We start from the raw sequence: 20,675 nt of genomic DNA, 5'->3' as shown, positions 1-20,675 counted from the left end.
CTCTATCTAGTTAAGTAGTAGAAGCAAGCTTTGGATGGGGCAAAGAGCCCGTAAATTTGATCACTTTATCCATTCTTTAAGGCCCGTCTTTTTAGAGCCACTCTATTAGCTGTCATGAGTGCAGGGAATGATGATGAAGACAGTGGTCAGCAGCTGGTAGGGGACCCTGGCTTGAGGAAGCAGTCTTCTGTGAACAGGACAGATGAACAATGGGAACGGTTCAGAAACATTGACAAGGTATGTGGCATCTGAGCACTACAAAGGGACACAAAGGAAGGCAGTCGTTCTTTGTGGGGGAATCTCAGAATGAGGTCTGCTAATTCTGTGAAGGCAAAGTACGTATGTTGATTTATTAGTGCTTAACCTGGGGCACAGTAGACGTTCAATAAATGTGAATCTTTGAGAGAATTTTGTTCATACTTCCTGCTGCAAGGCAGCTAGTCCCTGCTCAGATGGGTTCGTTAGCAGACTAAATACAGTTTTCTGATTTTAGGAGGCAAAAATCTTCAGGCAGGAAAGATGGAGCACACATAGTAGAGTATCAGTCTTTTTTTCTATGCAGATGTGTAACTGTGTGATTTTAGTAAGCCTTCTCTAACTCTTTGAAATGGAGATAGCAGAAATGATAAGCACCATGCCTCAGGCTCTTGCAGAGACCAACAGAGAAGAGAGGTCATCTGGACTCTAATCATTCACCAAGGCCCCTGAGGTCTTTGTGTGGATGCTACCAGGAGCACAGTTCTGCACTTGAAACAATGTGGAGTAGCTACCGTCAAATTTAACATTCAGAACAGAAGAATATGTTTGGCTTTGATTTATAAATAGCAATGAGTCAGCTTAACTAGATCCTTCTACAGAAATAATTCCACCCAAGCAATCAAAAGAGATAGGTATTGGGAAGCACATATTGGGCATGGCTAATTTTCAGACCTAAAGGTTAGCGCTCTCGGGATCAAGTTTCCCATTGAACATTGCTCATAACTTAGTTTTTCTCAGCTTCCCCACAATGTCACAGTTTGCAAGTCAAATCATGCTTTCTCTTTCTTGTGCACTAGATTTGTTTTTGATGTGTAGTATTTCAAGGAAATATATGAATTAAAAATGCTCTGGACACGACTGTGCTTGCACCTGAGTATGACTAGAGAATTCTAGACATCGGCTTTGAGTTCTGATACACACCCTCACAGTAGAGTTTCCATATCAAAATGCTGAGGTGGGAAATGGCAAAGGTCAACTGTAATGAGGCCAAACCCAGGCTGAGAAGAATGCGTTACCCCTAGGCTTTGATTGTAGTGTCTGGATTACTTCAAGACTCTCAAATACGTGAGTGAGTCCTCAGGACTTGGGTGCTTACGTGCCAGTTTAGGCTACAAGGAAAAGAACAGGAGATTGCAGGCAGGCCCTGGAGTGAAATGATACCTCTGTGCCCCAGGTTTAGCATATCTTTATAAAGCACCTACTGTGTGCACAGCATATGCAGCATCCAGTCAAGAGGCAAGTAGAGCTAATTGGATTCTAAATAGCTGCTGTATTAGGTCCAAGTCAGTACCAAACAGCCAAACCCATAGGAAGAGACTAGATGCGCTGGGCTCAGGAACTCAGGCGCATGCGTTGGAGGGCAAAGGAGCGAATCGACAGCCCTTAAATGACTCCTGTGAGTGTGGTACTTGGAAAGAGTCCAAGTGAGACAGAAGCAGGGGCTTCCTGCTCCAGGGTGGAACTGCTCCCTCAGTTTGGTCCTCAGTTGTCACCAAGCAAACACACCTGGCTAATGAGAGGGTGTTGAAAGAATAAAGGAATGAGACACGTTGTCCCAGAAAGAGAGGAATAGTTCCTCTGATCTGTCATTGCACCACTCAGAATCCCTTGAAGGGGCTCTTCTTAATTAAAAGAATTTCATATTCAGTTTCTAGAAATGATAGAACCTAAGCTACAAAAGTTACAAAAAATTTTACAAATTTTGGGTAGTCAAAAAGAAAATAGTAAAATTCAACCATGATTCCTTCACCCAGATTTTTACTACATTTACTGAGGACAGTGAAGTAGGAAGGTTGTGAGTTCAAGGCTAACCTGGATTCTTTATCTAGAGACCACAAATTCTCTTCCCCCTTCTCTCTCTCTCTCTCTCTCTCTCTCTCTCTCTCTCTCTCTCTCTCTCTCTCTCTCTCTCTCTTTCACACACACACACAGACACAGACAGAGAGAGAACAGAGAGAGACAGAGACACAGAGACAGAGACAGAGGAGAGAGAGAGGGGAGGCGATTTTCCTTAGCATCTCTAACATGTTAGGGATGGGGCTCTTTTGGAATTCGCAGCCTGTCAGAACAAAGTGGCCATTCAGTCAAACTGAGCAAAGTCGTTTCCAGGAGGGAAGAGACCAGAAGCAGGGGCAAATAAAGAGGGATGTCATGGAAAAAGCGAGGCACCAGAGTTAGAAGCAGGAGAAAAGAAAGGAGAATCAACACTACAGTCCACTGGTGAGAAAGGATGATTGTGTCATTGAGCCCCAGTGAACAGGAGAGAGTAACGCAGAAAAAGGCCATTCAGGTGTGGGATGCAGGGACAGATCAAGAAGAGCTTGTTTCTGTCTTATCATTCATATGCTTAGCTGTTAGTGTTCCCTTTATATTTTAGAACCTCTTGGTGGTCTGACATGAGCACATTCCCGGGGGCCTGGGTTCCATTCCTAGGCAGGCTACTCACTTTCTGATAGCCCCCAGGCAAGGGTCTTCCTCGGACTGCATCTCAGCTTCCACACTCGTAGAACAAGGCTTCGGAGCATGGAGTTTCGAATGGCTTCCATGGTCTCCTGTTTATCACATTACTTGAGAGAGAATTGATTTCAAGTTTAGAAGAAAACTCCCAACAGCCATTTGGAACCCGGTTGTGCCTCATGCACACTGCATGGATTTAGTGCTAAGCACTTCATGGAAACAAACAATTATAATTGTTTTAATTACCTAGAGTAGCTAGTAATTTCGAGACGACTTGGGAGCTCTGTCTTGAGAACGCTGTTATTACCTTGTCACTTTGCAGCAGTCTTTCCAGTACAAGCATGATAATTTCAATGTCCCAGGAGTGAGGGCATGGCTGCTATTAGGGTGGTAATCTTGTGGGTTATTTTTTTCTCCTCTTAGTATAAAGGGTGACTGAGTGGTGAGAGTCAGTTTGCAACTAATCTAGCAACTTGAACCAGATGCAACCTGTCCGGGTCACTGCCAGGCCTCCATAAAGCCTCAGGCCAAGATGCATTCTCATTCTCTTGTAGCTCTCAAAAGGTGTCTGCCGGAAAGTATCACCTAGCAGATACTACACTCTGTAATTCCAGAGTTCTCTTTGCAATTTGCTTTCCCGTGGCGTCAATATGGCCAAAGGCAAAAGGGGTGATAGGCAGCTGCTCAAATGAGTCTCCAGGAGCCCCCCCCCCCAGGGAAAGTCACATGGCCGGAACTCTCTTTGAGCGGTTAATCGGGAGCAATTCGAAGGCTCTCATCTTTCACACATGCAGCACTTTGAACAGCTTTGTTTTCCAAAACCAAATGAAAAGTGGTTGTAATTTAGTGTGAATTTCACACATGCACAAGCAACTCTAAGGCTTGGCCCCTCTGCTTAGCACTGTGAGGAAATCTTAAGTACCCAGTTAAACTGCTTCCCTTCAGGGTTTATGGCTGAGTCCAGCGGGCTCTGGGCAAAGGGCCTCTGTCGACTTCCTACTTCATCTTTGTTGTTTTATGTGCAACTGCACCTTGTTCGCCACCAAACGCCAAAAGACAAGATTGCCTGCTAAGGAGCATTCCATTTTAGAAGGAGCTGCCGCCGCCGCCTGCTAATTAGCCTGTCCAGGCTCTGACAGTTCTCTTCTTACCAGGAATTAACCCCCAGAAGGGGAAGCTTTTCTGACCTGTCCTAAAGAAGCCACCTTGCCTAGTCTCTAGACAGCTTCCCTAGTGCAAATTCCCCTTCCCTTTTCCATTCACTTCTTAGAAGGTAAGCTGCATCTGATAATAGTAATATGTAAGATACATGCCACACTTTTTGCAGGGTCAGAATTATTATTATTATTATTATTATTATTATCATCATTCATCATCATCATCATCATCCCTGGCTGCCCACTCAGCCTCTCTGGATCTTTAAAAATATTTATTTTATTAACTAATTAAATTGATTTATTTAGTGATATATAAAACAATTAGAGAGAGCGAGACAGAGAGCACGTCCATGTGTACATGCATGCCACGGTGCATAACGACTCAAGGGAGCCCCTTCCTTCTTTCACCAAGTTGGTCCCTGAGCTCCAGCTCAGGTCACCAGGGTGAGCGACAAGTGCCTTTATCAGTTCAGCCATCTTTTTGGGCCCCAGAATATTTGTATTTTTGATGAAAAAGTCAAATAGTTTTTAAGAAGCAGTGCCAGGGTTTAGTCTTGAAGGAGCCCTTGGATTCCTTGGTCAGCAGAGATGAAGAAATGAGAAAAATTTCTCTTCAGGAGGGGCCAAGCTCAGTATGGATGAAATGCCTGCTGCTGTTGTTTTTCAACAAAGGCATGGATGGAAGGGAAAGATACAGGACAAGACTGAATGAAATTCTGACCATTGACACATTGCTTCACTCAGAAATGCACCAAACAGGACATCTTGTTCTACTTAGAACATGTCCCCCAGAGTTCTCTGCTTGGCTCTGGGCTCCAAAAAGCTCCATATGACAGTAGTCCTCAACCTGTGTGGGGGCATCACATATCAGATATCTTACGTATCAGATATATACATGACGATCTTAAAGTAGCAAAATGACAGTTCTGAAGCAGCAGCCAAATCATTTTATGGTTGGGGGTCAGCACAGCATGAGGAACTGTATTAAAGGGTTGCAGCGTGAGGAAGGTTGGGAACCACTGCTCTAGTTCTGGAACGAAGGCTTTCAAGAGACAGAAAGGAGCAAGCACAGTATCCAGAAGGAACTATGTCACAAAGGTCTCCGCGAGGATACAACGGGATTATACTGCCGTGGAGGCAGCTGATCTGGAGCATTTCCAGAGGGATGGATGGGGTCAGCGGAAAAAGAGATACAGAACAAAGAAGCTCTGAAATGTACCCCAGGAAACAGGAAAGAAAAGGCCAGGTGGAGTTAGGTACTTCAAAAGCAGCACGAATAAATGAGAGGGTTGGCTATTTTGTCACTCTGCCAGCAGAGGGCACAAGATACGACAAAGGTTGCTTTTCTTCTCAGACCTGTGCAAAGGATAGGGAGTGTCAAAGGAGGATCATGGATACACGTATTTATCCATCTCTCTCTCTCTCTCTCTCTCTCTCTCTCTCTCTCTCTCTCTCTCTCTCCCCTCTCTCCCTCTCACACTCTCTCTCTCTCTCTCTCTCTCTCTCTCTCTCTCTCTCTCTCACACACACACACACACACACACACACACACACCATTTTTAAAGAGCAGGTTAGAAAATGAGAAGAAAATTCCAGTAGACAGCAAAATGTGACCTCCGTTCAGCGGTGGTGTGTGCATACCTTTACCCTGGCAGGAGGCAAGACTCTACAGCCTGCAAAGAGAATGCCAGCAGTAATGACTCAGCTTTCTTGTGCCCACTATGGTACTAAGTCTCGCCTCTGGCTTTTCTCTGTTGTCATGCCTACGGCCTTACTTCGCAGCTATCATCTTCATTTACCTCAGCCATGACGGCACCTACCCTAAAGTATGTGCTTGCCACCCGTTTGCTCCACCTTCTCTTCATCCCTACTACCTTTGTTTCTCAAAGGAGTCCCAGCCAGCATTTCCTCCACCAGGGACCCCATGAGCTGCGAGAATCACAGATGCTCAGGCTTCAGCCACACCTACTGTATCAGACTGCTTTTGAACAAGACCCCCAAGGGATTCATGTGGAATTTATAGTTTGGGGAGCTGTGCTCTACTTCCTGCCTTATGTTTCTAAAGCAAGATTCTGACCACATCAATATCTTGTTTAAAACCATTCATGTCTTTTGCTCCCTTCCTGAGGCCCACATTTGGGGGCTTGGCTTCATACACCAGCAAACACACTCTCTGGTATATTTGACTCCTGCCCAGCTTTGCAGCTACTGAATCTCACTTTCTTCCTAGCAACAGCAAACTGCTTGGTGGATCATTGTCTAGACAAGATTTGCTAATCCGTTTTGCTTCTGAGATTCTTCTTTCCTTCTTTTTACCAGTTCTTGCTCTGTGTCTGCTTGGGCCACCCCTCTGCCGGAAGTCCCTTGTGTTACCTACCATCCCATTTAGGGGTAGGCAGGTGTACGTTGAATGAGATCTCATATTGACCATTCATGCATTCCTGTGCAAAGGCACTTGGCCCTTCCCACTGCTGTGATTAAGTATCAGCGTGCCCACATTGCCTGTCAGTCAGTCTAGGTGTTCCTTCATAGTAATGCCTGTGTGTTGTTCACATCAGTCTCACTGGGCAGTAGGAAAGCACCTTGCTCAGAGTAGGGTCTCACCAATGTGTGCTGAACTGAAGAGGAGGTGGAAAGGGTCATGGTGGGTAATGGTGTATGCAATGGCAAAGGCAAGGGGGTCAGAAATCAGCTTAGCGTATAGACAGCATGAAGATCAAGTAAACCAAAAGAAGCAGAGAAGAGAAGGACTATGCTTAAGGAGGGGCGAGCTGGACCTTTGAAGTGTTGAGGACAAGGGTGAGGCCAGTGAAACACTTCTTTGCTCTCTTATCAAAGGCTTTCCATATGGAAATGTAGGCACAGGCTGTAGCGACCAAAAGATCAATCGTTCAATTACCACTGTGAGAAACATACTAATCATGAATGTGAGCCCCAGTCTTCCAGATTCTGATAACACAAAGAAACACTCCTTCTGTGAAAACGGATCTTGTAAGCGGTCCAAATGCTGAGAGGTATGTGACCACACACCAGGGTTTGTTCAAGACAGTCCTGGGTTATGCTCTTGTGCAACTGTAGTTATTATTAGTGGCCCCTGTCAACCTTAAAAGTATCCAAGTATGGTTGATAAATTATGTGGTCACTAGATAAATAGTCAGCACTTACTGCTGTCTTCTTTGAGACAGGTACCGTATTAAGTACTTCAGAAAAATATTTTCATGAGCTACTCACTAAAATTCATCTTGAAGTTAAGATTATAATTCAAATACTAGGAAATTCCTAAATTTAAAGCATACAAATAAATGGTCTGTAATAGTTCACTATGTTGCCCAACCATCAAACCCTATCTAATCCTAGGACACTTAATCACAAAAAGAAATTTGGTACAAATTAAGAGTCATTGCCATTCATCGCTCACGGGCCCTAGGCCATGGAAACCCTGAATTTGATTTTGTCTCTATGGATTTGCTGAGTCTAGATATTTCACATTAATGGACTTATATAATAACTGGTCGTTGTGTTTGGCTTTTGACCATCCAATTTTCCAATGAGGGAAACTGAAACTCAGGATAGACAAATCAGCCTGCCTGTCAGAACTAGACTTAGGTGTATGTGAACTGCAAACCCTGCAAACCTAGCCACCATGACGTGCTGATTTCCCTGTGCAAGATGGGTGCCCATCACATGCTTGCAACTCCCCTTGGACCCTTGGTAGATATATTCTTTTCAAAATGCTTACCAGTTTTCATTGGTGGAGAGTTCATTTAACATTTGGAAAAAGTAAAGAATGAAGTTTGGTACAGGGGCACACATCTATAATCTCAGTTAGCCCTCTGGAGCATGAAACAGGAAAGGCTGTGAGTTCAAGACCTGCCTGGGCTACATAGGTAGTCAGTTTCCTCAAGCAAGCAAGCAAACAAACACCAAGTCAAAACTGATGAAGAGCAAATGTGGCGACTTAGTGGGACAGTGAGATGGCTCAGTGGTTGAACATGCTCGCCATGCAAGCCTGGCAGCCTGAGTTCCAGCCCCAGAAACTCCGTAAAGTTGGCAAGAGAGAACCAACTCTCCAAAAGCTGTTTTCTCATCTCCATACCTGTGCTGTGGCATATGTATTCTCACACACAAATATCACGTGCATGCGCGCGCGCGCGCGCGCACACACGCTCACACACACACACACACACACACACACACACTAAAAACAAAACAACTAAGGTGGATTGTCAAGCTGGCTCATAGCTATCTACTGACTTGTATCCTTGCTCCCATTCATTTAGTCAGAAAATGAGCAGAGAAGGATTACAATCCAGATGGATCTGAACAAACTGGTTATGACAACTGTAGGTAAAAAGAAAGTTGGCTAACCTGGATTTTAGAACTAAGCATTTGGAATATTGGTGCCTCCATGGGATGCTGAGTTTGGAGCCTCCAGACCTCAGTGCTAGTGGCTATGACCCAGTAAACTGGACGTTAGATAACAGGAGGACTAGGGATGTAGCCCAGTGGTAGAGCACTTGTCTAGTGTGTGAAACTCTAAGTTTGGCCTCTGCTACATCAAATTAAAAGTTCTGTTTGGAAGGCAGGCAGAGCTCTGCTGCTATTCGAGGGAGATGAGACCAAGCCAAGAATCGGGATTGGAGCTCAGTTTCTTAAGTAAGGAGACTACTGAAAGCAGAGATTTTAGATCTACAAAGGAGCTTGATTAGAATGTTATAATGTGCTCTCTTAAACACAAGTAGACAATTATACAGAAAACCGGAAGTCTTCAAGGAAAAGATAAAAAAGTTGTATATAAACAGATATTCTGAGAAAAAAAAATCAGAACACAAATGTTGAAGAACTGGATCGTAACGGTAGAAAAAAAATGAAAGGTTGCATGTTGAGACAGAACCCAAATCCTACCTATTATGTACTACATTCCACAAGGCTGGCCAATTTCAACGCACACCAGGAGGAAAAAAATGCCTGTCCCAAGATGGGGGTGGAGTGCTTGAGCCACAAGAGCGCCCAGACTCCGACTGCAAAAGTGCCAAAGGCCTCAAGAACCATTTGGCAACATTGGCAGGGATGGCAGAATCAGTGGGTTATAGTAATAAACATGGTAGGGGAGCTGAAAGAGGGGAGCAAAAGGAAAGCCTTGTTTGAAACCCTTCCAGGGATGGCTTTATAGTTTCTGTGACTACACAAGGATTTAAGTAAACACATATATACAATCATAGAGAGTATGGTAGTGTTGATAGGGAGCAAAGTTCTGATGGGAAAATCAGAATAAGAATGAAGGGAGAGAGGGAGAGAGGGAGGGGGAGAGAGAGAATCTCAAGCCTTGAAAGTTGTTTGCAAAGAAACTGGAGCCTATGACAGAATTTAGTCCTGATAGAAATCGTGTTGGAAAAAGTATTGCTGTCATCCCGCTCTCTTTAGTAATTCTTTTTTTTCTTCATAATAAAAATCCCATGGCAGCTCCTTGTCTGGAGGACTTTAAAAATAGGAGCGATTTCATCTGTCTGGAATGGCCTGTGTCAGCACTGGCCCGAGGCAAGGTTGCCACATAGGCACACCCCCACGCCCATCCCCCTAGCCAGCACTTTCCTCTCCCACCAGACAGCCCCCATGCCCTTTGCACCCCCACTTCCAGCTCCAGGCCTGCCTCCCTCCTCTTGGCCAGTAGCTTCAACATGATCTCCCACATCAAATCAAACTTGTCTTCCCTCAGCCTGGCAGCCTTCTGTCCAGGTGCGAGGGGGTGCAATCTCTTTTGCCCTTTGTGGCCTATTTGAGTTTAAAAATAGGACCCTGGTTAACCCAAATGAAGCTTAAATTGGAGTTCTGTGCAGTGTAACTGAAGGAGGAAAAGGCAGGGGGAGAGGATCACGTTTTCGGTCAGTGGGGGAAGTGGTAGGGAGGTGGGCTGCCTTCCTGGAAGCTATTAAATCCCAGATGTAGGCTCTGTTCCGTGTGCCGCTCGCTGCCTTAGGGTGACCTCTGCCCTCTCATAGTTGCTGTTAATTCTATGGCTCAGTGACTTCCAGCTCCATTCTGTGCACCCGCACCTGGCTTCTCTCTCAGCACTCTGGGCACCCTGTGACTTTGCTTTAACTAGGGGTTTTCAGGGGCATGTTTTTGTGCTGATCAGCCAGAGTCCAGTTTTCCCATCGCCATCTTCCCGGCAACAGCGACTCTTGAGTTCAGCGATGGTGGCCATTACAGCCACACTGAGCTCAACGAGAGTTGCACAGAGCCCTCTTCAAAGTGCTTGTTCTCAGAGAAGCCGAAGAAAGGCACCACTTTGTGCTCAGAGCATGTGCGAGCTTTATGAAGAAAAGTGTATGTGGCTTATGTAAACAGAATATGCTGTATGCAGATTTTGTGGGCAAAGCTGCAAAATGAAATTTACTGAAAGAACTCTTATGGTGAATTTGGTCAACTTCCTGTTAGAACAACAACCACTTAAGAGCCTCTACTGTACATCAAGCTCTGAGCTAGACTTGGGGAGGAACAACGAAAAGAAAGACTGGTCAGATGTGTCCTATTTGAGCTGGGCCAGGGGGATTGGGAACTCAGGGTCCACCTTTGGTTTAACCTGCTGCACAGAGCATCAGGAAAGCTCTTCTTGGGTAATGACATCTGAGCCAAACCAACGACAGACAGACGGGGAGGGCAGAGCAGGCGGTGGAGAAGGAAGGACGTGAGCAGAAGCACAGAGGCATGAAGCGACTTGACATGTCAGGGGCACTGCGAGCAGGCTGAGATGAGTAGCGAGCAGTGTGTCAGAGAGAAGGAGCAGGAAATGCAGTTGGAGAGGCAAGCAGGCCAAGTGAGAGGAGAGCGAGCTGCCAGCCTCCCTGCCTGCCTAAGCAGTGAAGGAGAGCCCCTGAAGGATTTGAAGTAGGGCGATGGCAGGGTCCGATTTACATCTTGATTAAACCGTCTGTCAGTTTGGGGGAAATCATCTAAGCTGCCTGCGATAAATGAATTAAGAATTTTTATGTGGAGGATAAATGTGCAGATCTAGCTATAGTTAAGTGCAAGGCTATCTCTTCCAAGAGGGCTTTGTCATTAGTCTGAGGAGTTTTTAGGGATGTGGCTAAAAGCATGGGTAGGTAGATTTGTCTGTATCTGTAAAGCTCTCAGCATCTTTAGGTGGTGTGCAGGTTCTCTAAACAGTGGGGCTTCTCTCCTTTGTCATGCGTTACATACCAGGAGTTCAAACTGTGCTATAATCTGTTTTGTTTAGCAAAAATCATCCGGAAAGGCACTCTTTAACCTGAGCTGCAGCCATCTCAATCTTTCTGAAAAGGAATATTTTGGATTAGAATTCTGCAGCCATTCTGGAAATAATGTAAGTGGGTTTTATTATGGGGTTCTTTTTGTCTAGAAATGATTCAAAATGCAGTTTGCACCTAAGTACAAAAGGCTCAATCCCAAATTAAAAATGCAAAACCTATTTATACTTTGCAAAATTCTTGTATTTAAAACTGTCTTCCCTCCTACTGCTTTGTTTGTTAAGCTATCTTGGTTTGCCAAACAAATTCTTCCGCCTCATTATCCTTTTCTGTTACTCTTTGACCAGCTATCCCAGCTTTATCTATTTTGAATGGTTGGACCTTAACCCCCAGAATTAAGACTCCTGACCTCATGACTGTTTAGGGAGATTTCTTTCCCTGTTTCTGAGGCCCTGCCTTTCAGAAAGTTCTTCTGCTACATCTTGCCTTGGCATATCTATAATCTGGCACCTTCCCAGAAAGTCTTATTATTAAGTGGGCATTGGCAAGGGTAAGGGTAGGGGGAATGTAGGACTCAAATGTGAAGCCAAATGCCTTTATGAGTCTTTGTAGCCACTGATGAGCCTTGCCTGTGACACCTCTATCATCCTATCAAGGCAGTGACTGGAACGTCAACAATACCGAGGTTATAGATCAACAGTGTTCATTGTTATTGGAAAGCTATGAGGGGGCTGACTGAGAATGGTGAAGGTACATCATCTCATTGCCATGGTTGTTTGTGTCCACGTGATTTTAGGAATCTAAACAGTCCCAGCATTTGTTCATTTGATGTTGACCTTTATCTGGTACAAAAAAAGAAAGAAAAAAGTTGTGCTCACTGTCATTGTGTTCTACCAATTGTTCCACTGATGCTGTTACAGGTTTGGTTGGAACTTCTGAAGCCTATAACAAAGCAAGTAAAAAGTAAGTATGGAAGATCACTCAAGGAATGTAGTCCTCAGTTCACGCTTGAAAAATCCCCCTCTAGCGCCATGCATTGCCCCACCTTACTAAAATGGGGAAGGGGGACTTAGATTACATCAGCCCTCATCTGTTCAGTGAGTTTAGCAATAGAGAAAAATTGTCTTAATTTTGTCTGAGATGAAGAAGCTCATGCTACTGGGTCTTGGAGTGCATCTGAAGAGTTCTGGTAATTATGCCACCTGCGGACTGCATGTAGGAGTAGAGCTCACTCTGGGCCCTGGGGATCTTCAAGCACCATTAGCATCAATCTGTGATAATGTTCAACATCTGTCTGAAGACTTTCCTTTCACTCCATCACAAGCTTTGCCATTTGCTCCAGTTTATGTTTGAATGATTCCTGTATCTCACACTGGACCTCATTCATGGGACAAGAGTCTGAGGGCATGCCCATTTAGCTAATACCCCAGGCTTTCTTTTTTTTTTTTTTTTACAAGTGGGTCTTAACACTTTGGGAAAACTTGCTTCAGTCTCTCTTCCTGGTTCCTTGGTCCTCTCCACTCTTCACATATTGATGCAACTTGTGACTCTGCTTCCCCAGATTCTGTGATTATGTCACACAATTCCGGTAGCTTCTGAACTGATTTTCTCCAATTAAGTACCTATATTACTCTCCAAGGGATCAATTGAGATATATCTGACCACATCTCCCTCCTGCTTAAAACACTTCCACGGCTCCCTAATTACCTCTAAAGTTCAGCCTTATTAACATGGTGCGCAAAGCTCTGGACGCTATAGTGTTTTGTCCCTGCCACTAACCATTTCTGTTCCTGCCTCTGTTAACCTACTTAGCTGTCAGCTCCTCTAGGAAGGCTTCCTCAACCTAGGCTGTGTGGTACTCAAATTAGTCCGTTTAATTATTTGTCTCTCCAATGAGACTGGGAGCACTTGAGTATCTTTAAATTTCCACAGTATCTGCTTAGAAAAATATCCTGCCCATGGAGGGCACCCAGAAAAGATATATTGAATGGATGACACTGTTGCTACTTATGTGTATGCTACTTTTGATCTAACAAACTTTATTCTTTTTTTCTGGTACTGGGGATGGAGCCCTGGACCTTGTACATGCTAGCAAAATAACATATCAGTGAACTCCACCCCCAGCCTCAAGTTTCTCATTTTCAAATGCAAGTAGGTGTGAAAATATATAGATGTGGTTTCTTTGTGGTATATTTTAAGATTGATAGAAACATTGGTCCACCCTGTTTCTCAATCCTTTTATGAAATCCTTAAGACATTCATGTGCTTGAGCTGAACCTGGGCCCTTTCCTCAGGCGGGATTGAACATTCACAGATAGTGAGTTGTAAAAAGTCTTTCTGAATGACTCACTTCTTAAGAAAGGACAGAGTAGGCCTTCAATGGACATATCTTTACAAAAGAAATCCAAAGGGAGAAAGGGTGTGAAAGGGGGATGAGTTGGAGGACTTTCTCAGTTGCTATTCACATAGGGTCACAATCCAGAAATGGGAACGGATACATGTGAAAAACAGAAATGTGAAATAAGTCATGGGAAGGGGTAATGAAGAGAGGAGGGAAGCAGGACACTGTGTGTGCGTGTGTGTGTGTGTGTGTGTGTGTGTGTGTGATCTTAACTGTTGTAATGAATACTTAATAAAACTTATGGAGATATTGTGTTTTAAGATCCTAAGGAGGTTGTTTTCAAATTTATGGTGAAATTTTTCCCAGTGGACCCTGGACACCTTCGGGAAGAACTCACAAGGTAAAGTGTTTAACTGTGTGTGTGCTGAATGATGTTACTTGAGAATACCCATTCTCCAGCTATTGAAGAAAGGGTTCTGGTTCCTTTTTGCATGGCTTAGTTTTAAGTCACTCTTTGAGACTAAGTGAGGGGCAAGAAAGAGGGAGGATCTGGCTGTTCCCCCAAATGTTAATCTCTCCAAATTTCAGAACTAAGAATGCATGAGTGGCAAACCTGGGTGGCATTTTGAAGCTTATTCCATTAACTGCCACAATAGTATGCACGCTGTTTCAGGCCATCTGTGTGCTGTGGATATCACTCTATATAAATAAAACACTGATGGCCAGTGACCAGACAGGAAGTATAGGCAGGACAAAGAGAGAGGAGAATTGGGGAAACGGGAAGAAGTGGGGAGAGACACTGCAGCCACTGCCAGGACAAGCAGCATGTAAAGACGCCGGTAAGCCACCAGCCATGTGGCAAGGTATAGATTTATAGAAATGGGTTAATTTAAGATATAAGAACAGTTAGCAAGAAGCCTGCCACGGCCATTCAGTTTATAAGTAATATAAGTGTCTGAGTGATTATTTTATAAGTGGATTGTGGGACTGTGGGGCTTGGGGAACCTGGAGAGAAGCCCTCCAGCAACATCTGTGTTTCAATCAGCATAGCTTTCAGGCCAGCTAATGCCCGTGACCACTGCAGATGAATGTGTTTATGGGTGTATCCCATAGGCAGAATGGGAAACATTCTGTAATGATGATATATACTTATGAAAAATGCTCTTTATAATTGCAGCAGAAAACTGCTTCAGCAAAATGGCATTGTGTTAAAACTCCCCAAAAACATAGTCTGTTTTCTAACTGAGTCTGCTACACATAGAAAGGATCTAGGTCTTTTAGATAACAGATAAGGAACATGTCCTGGAAGCCAAAGTTGACTGAGTTAAAAAGCACAGGATGTTGGGAGTTCATCTCCCTGGCGTCTTTCCCTTCCACGTGAGGCAGGTTGACTTTCTCCTTTGGTGTGGGGTTTTTGCACAGCTGCCTGCCTCCCCTCTCTTAGGTCTCTCCACAATTTTTTGTTGTCAACCACTTGCCAAGATAGCTTGCTATCTTGCTATGTAAACTAGTTTGCATTCATGAACTCTTTGTACTTGGGTTTTAAACTATGAGCAATTTTGATGGAGATGAACCTTCTCAGAAATATGAGAAAAATTAATTTGATGATACATGTTTCATCGATTATTCAGAGTAAGGATCTGTCGCAGGCAGCTGCCTTCTTAGGTAATATGTTGCCTTCTTCCCAGCAAGGGACAATCAGATGACAAAAGTTCCCTTTGTCCTTGCTAAGAACCAACTTCAATTCCCTTTTGCTTTTGTAGTAGGACTAATTAATATCATATACGTCTGTATTTGAAAACAGGCAATGGTAAATGTTGGGGTCCCTTTAAGTTGTCCTTGTTGTTCCACATCAGAATATTTAACTGAGTTGGGTGTGGTCACTCATTCTTGCAATCACAGCACTCCACAGGTTGAGGCAGGAACACTGCTGTGAATTCGAGGGTAGCCTGGGATATGTAGGGAATTTTAGGCCAGCCTGGGCTACAGTGTGGGACTCGGTGACAACACACAAACAACCTGGCAGCAACAACTGAAAGAAAGAAAATCTACCTGTTGTAGAGATTAAAAATATGCCTTGTTTGGAGCCAAGGCATGGACTTCTGAGAATATTATACAAAAATAACTATTTTGACTGAATTGTTTCTAGTGCGTTAGAGGTCCTCACAATTTGAAGGGACATAATGGTTAAAGCTTTCATGAGCTGAATAATCACGTGACAAGTATCTTCCGACCAGATTTTCATTTATCACCTGCACTAGTTATCTTTTACTACATCACTTTCAGGGCATTAGCTACTGAAAAATCCACATCAAATTTAATCTAGAAAATTCTATTTCATATAGGGAAATACTCACAGTAGGTAATGCAGGTTTTTGCGTATAAAAAAATTGGAACCGATTTTTGCTCTGGAAAAGAAATCAGATAACAGTGGAATCTTTCTTATACATTTATTCACCAAAAAAAGCGGGCCATGGGACTGGAGAGATGGTTCAGTAGAAAAGCACTTGCAACACAAGTGTAAATACCCGAGTTCAAATCCCTGCAACCCACATAAATCTGGGCATGGGGCATATCTAGATCCCAGTGCTTCTACAGTGAGATGAGAGGCATACCTAGAAGCCTGCAAGCCAGCTAAATTCATGTCCAAAATTTTGTTTTACATAAGGTAGAAGGCAGAGACTGATACCCAAAGTTGTCCTCTGACCTCTGTACACATACATATGAACAAGCGCGCACGCACGACGCACGCACGCACGTTCACACACACACACACACACACACACACACACACACACACACAGAGAGAGAGAGAGAGTTCTCCTTTACTAAGGCCTGAAGTGTGCGTGACAAACGTTCAGTTCAGCAGAGCCCTAAACACAAACCTGCATTTGATGAAGGTTCTGCATCGCTAAGTTCATCAACCACTAGTTTCACATCTACTGTGAAATGGGCTCTGGCTGATGGTAACATAGCAATCCAGACAAGGGAATAGGGTAGGCACAGGCATGGCTTGATAGCCTTGATTCCTGAAATATGCACTTTGCGTGGGTATCCTACATTCAGCGGCAGGTGTTAGGCTCTGGCCATAGTTCCAGTATCTTAGAATGCTACAGTCTGGCTAGAATGACTTGGGCCCTGTCTTGGTATCATTGTGGAGTGATTGCTCCTGTTCCACCAGCCTCTAGAATTCTTATGGCCCTGCCTACCTGACAGCTCTTGGTGTCCCCCAGAGTCTGCTCATGCTTGCTGAGGCTCCCGTTTCTCTAGCTCAGGATGTGGTTGTTTCCATGGCAGAAAGCACCATAAGAGGATTGGCAGGGCAATTCCTAACGGTTGCAGAATCTGACAATGTGCTGGGTCAGCCAATTGTCTTCTAGGGTTGGATGGGTTCTGAAGCAAAGCCTATGCATGATTCACCATGCCACCAAGGCCTCCAATTGACTGGATGCTGTTCCTTCCTAGAATTATCTTCTGTCTGGGAGAAAGGAAAATTTTCTTCTGTATTACTGCTTCTTTGTCAAGATCTTTTCCTCAAATCCTTTCTAGGTATCTTTTCACTCTTCAAATAAAGAAGGATTTGGCTCTGGGAAGGCTGCCATGCAGTGATAACTGTACAGCATTAATGGTGTCACACATCTTGCAATGTAAGTACCCAAACTCGACCTCTTGGCCCATTCACCAGGGATAGAGCCAAGCAAAGGAAGGAAGCATCTCCAATTTGCCTGCCTGGCTCTGTATTCAGCCTTAGGAGGAGAGAGAACCTAGCTCAGACCCAATGAAGTGGTGCTTCATCGAGTTCATTGAGAGCTGAATGAAATCTTGCCCCTACTACCTTGCCATTACTATAAAGCAAACTCATGTATCTGAATTGGAATGTCCTTGTATTTAAAATAGTGAGAAGGTGCTTCTGAGTGTTAAAAGTAAATGCTGGTTTTGTCCTACCTCAGTCTGCCTACCCTGCTGTCACTGTCCCTTGACTTGCTGTCCAGAAACTGGTTTGAATAATTCTTACCATGGATGTGAAGGTAGACTGGAGGAGGCCTGGGGAACAGTGGGGCCTGCCTGGGAGGGAGTTCCACAGGCCAGGCCATGCTGTTCCTGCAGCCTGGAGGGTAGGGTCTAGGCAGTGGGAGATAACATCTCTTCGAAGACCAGCTGGACTTTTTCTATTTTGAAGAGGCCTCCCAAGAATACACTGTTCCTTGATAATCCTGCAGAATCATAGCTTCAGGTTTTTTGTTTATTTCATAAGTTCATTTCTGACCTTTGTTCATTACCTTCCTACCAGTCCATAAATGGTAGATTTCAGATTTTGCTGAGAACAACACACTGAAGTGTTTGGATAGGGACTGCATCCTAGGCAGTTTATCAAGTGATTCCCAGCTGGGAAAAGAGAGCTCCAGACTCTCAGAAAGGCAGCAGATGAAAAATGTCATAAGCGTCAAGGAAAGCTGATGGAGGGGATGGATTTTGTCCGGGAGCTTAAAGGACTACATGGGAACTGAATGTGAAGGTGGTGGTGGGACAAGAAGCCTCATATACAGGGGATGAAGAATGACCACACATAGCTCAAGGACAGTGTCTATCTAGGAGACTTGGTGACAAATGAAGCATCGTGTTGAAAGGTCTTGAGTGTCACGAGCACGAGCCCTGTGCCCAGTATCATACTTGCCACTGACCTAGAGGCATGGGGTAGAGCAGATAGGAGGAGCATCCTTCTCCATGAGTTACCTCTTCAGATAGCAGTTGAGAGGGTGGGGCTCCAGGTGAATGCTTTTGGGGGAGCCCAATTTTATTCTTAACTACCTTATGGAGTTGGGCATTGCCTAGTGGCCATTTTAGGTATAGTGTAGAAAACCTCAGCTTTTCCAGAAGGTATGTAGTCAACATTCATTTTGTGGAGAAAAAGCTGTGGTTCTAGTGAGTTAGCATTTCACAGTCAATTCCAGTCAGACTCAGAGGACTCAAGGTCATGCGCAGAATCACAACCTAATTGCTCATTTATCTCTCCATTTTCTCACTGGTCCAATATTTGCTGAGTGCCTGCTATAGGCTAGACATTCAAGAACCTGAGCATTCTGGCTTTGGCTATCACTCACACCTCTTTTATACACCTCTAGCCAGACAGTCCTTACCAAACATGATTTACATGATTCAATGAATATTCCTTCTTAGAAACTCATAAAATATAATATAATATAATCCTTCTTTGTCAGTCATTAAACAACAAAAAATATAAGTGCCACCTTGTTAGATCCTATTATAAGCATTGTGAGGACACAGTGAGCTACAACACCAATCCTTGTCTTCGTGGAGCTCACATTTTGGCAGTGCAAGAGTGTCAGACAATGACCAAAATAAGAAAAATATACATGATGAATGTTCAGAGGTGATGAGAGCAATGGGGAAAATAGAGCATAGAAGGGAGATGGGGATGGTTCTAGGTGTGGGCACTGGGTCTTTCAATAAAGTGGGGAGGGTAAGCCTACTGTAAAGGTGACAGTTGAATGGAGGTTTGTAGGAGGCACAAAGTAAGCCAAGGAGCCAAGTCCCATGACAGAGAGGTCCACACATTGGGAACACTCTGTGAAAAAGACCAGAGGGGAAGACATGCCTGGAGTGGTTAAGAAATATCAAGAAGGTTTTGTGGCTAGCTGGAGCCTTTATGAGTAAGTAGAGAGGAGTTAAAAGTACATTAAAGACCTAGATGAGATGGGAAGCCATATAGACAGAAAACTGAGGTAAGAGAAAAAGAACATTTACTTTCAATCATCAGAAGCACATCCATAGGAAGGGATTCTTGGCCTCTCTTTTAAATATAAGAACAAAATCTGAATTAGGTTTTAACAAAACCATATTGGCTGCTTTGATAAAATCTAGAACTTAGAGGGAATGGTGGTAGTAGACAGAACAATAAGAGGAGATTTTAGGAGAGATGATTGGAGTTGGAGCAGAAAGGCGTAACATTTGAACATAACATTTGGCAGCTTCTGCTACTGATGATACCAATTTTCTTGCTAAATTGTCATAGAAGTACATGGAGAGGAAATTAAAAATCTCATGTGTTCTTATATTTTCCTTATAGTCATTATAGGGTTTTGTTCTTAAGAAACCTGGAAGATGTACACACATTGTGTGTGTGTGTGTGTGTGTGTGTGTGTGTGTGTGCACTGTATTCTTAAAAAATGGCTCAATTGAGGTGTAATTTACTTGCTATAAAATTTAACCATTTAAAATACACAAACCAGTGTGTTTTAGTAAGTTCATGTCCATCTAGCTATGACTACAATCCAGTTTTCGAACATTTCTATAACGTCAACAGAAACCTCTCAGGGCTGGGGATATAACTTGGCTGGTAGAGTGCTTGCCTAACATGCCAGAATCCCTGGGTATGATTCCCAGCACCATATAAATTGAGCATGGTTATGTATTCCTGTGATCCCAGCACATGGGAGGTGGAGTCAGGAGGATCAGGAATTCAAGGCCATTTTCAGCAATATGATGAGTTCTAGGCTGCCCTGAGCTATATGAGACCCCATGTCAATAGCCAAGAAAGCTGAGGATGGTGGCACTCTCCCCAAATCCCATCACTTGGGAGACAGATCTCTGTGAGTTCCAGGACTATCTCAAAATATAGAAAACAGGAAGAGAGGAGACAGAGAGACAGAGACAGAGACAGAGAAGTGTAAGGAGATGTGTGTACCCCAGAGAGAGAGAGAGAGAGAGAGAGAGAGAGAGAGAGAGAGAGAGAGAGAGAGAGAAAGGGGGAGAGAAAGTGTGCTGCTTTGTCATTCTCTACTCTCAGATTCAGGCAATTCCTGATTAACTCTCTGTTTTTATACATTTGTTTGCTTTTTAGGACATTTCATATAAATGGAACAATTATGTGTGATCTTTTGAATCTGGCTTCTGCAATGAACAGTGTTTTTTTTAAATCTCTGCATATCCTACTTTATTCATTTCTATTGTTGAATAATATCCCATTTTGTGGATTTATTACATTTTGTTCATCTAGTCACCTTGTCTGTTAGAGTTAGGGAAGTTTCTAGTTTAGGTATTAATAATAATAGTATAAACATTGGCATACATGTTTCTGTATGTATATACACTTTCTTACTCCTGTATATGTTTTTAGAAAGGTAATTGCTGGGTTGTGTGATGCATTTCTCCTGAATATTTTAAAATTTTAATTATCAATGAAAATTAACTGTACAAATTCATGTATATCACTGC

At 43.6% G+C, this 20,675-nt stretch overlaps 1 protein-coding gene across 1 annotated transcript in view; it reads left to right on the top strand.

The window, feature by feature from the left end:
* Frmd7 (FERM domain containing 7) overlaps window positions 1–20,675 on the top strand; it is a 43,541-nt gene that overhangs the window by 11,734 nt on the left and 11,132 nt on the right. Inside the window, exons 2-5 of the mRNA XM_028887078.2 lie at window positions 11,110–11,214; window positions 12,019–12,061; window positions 13,761–13,839; window positions 16,989–17,086. Coding sequence (XP_028742911.1) covers window positions 11,110–11,214; window positions 12,019–12,061; window positions 13,761–13,839; window positions 16,989–17,086 — 325 coding nt within the window. The remainder of the gene's footprint in view (window positions 1–11,109; window positions 11,215–12,018; window positions 12,062–13,760; window positions 13,840–16,988; window positions 17,087–20,675) is intronic.

Source organism: Peromyscus leucopus, chromosome X (genome assembly GCF_004664715.2).
Source record: "Peromyscus leucopus breed LL Stock chromosome X, UCI_PerLeu_2.1, whole genome shotgun sequence".
NCBI lineage: Eukaryota > Metazoa > Chordata > Mammalia > Rodentia > Cricetidae > Peromyscus > Peromyscus leucopus.
This window is presented reverse-complemented; position numbering and strand designations above follow the sequence as displayed.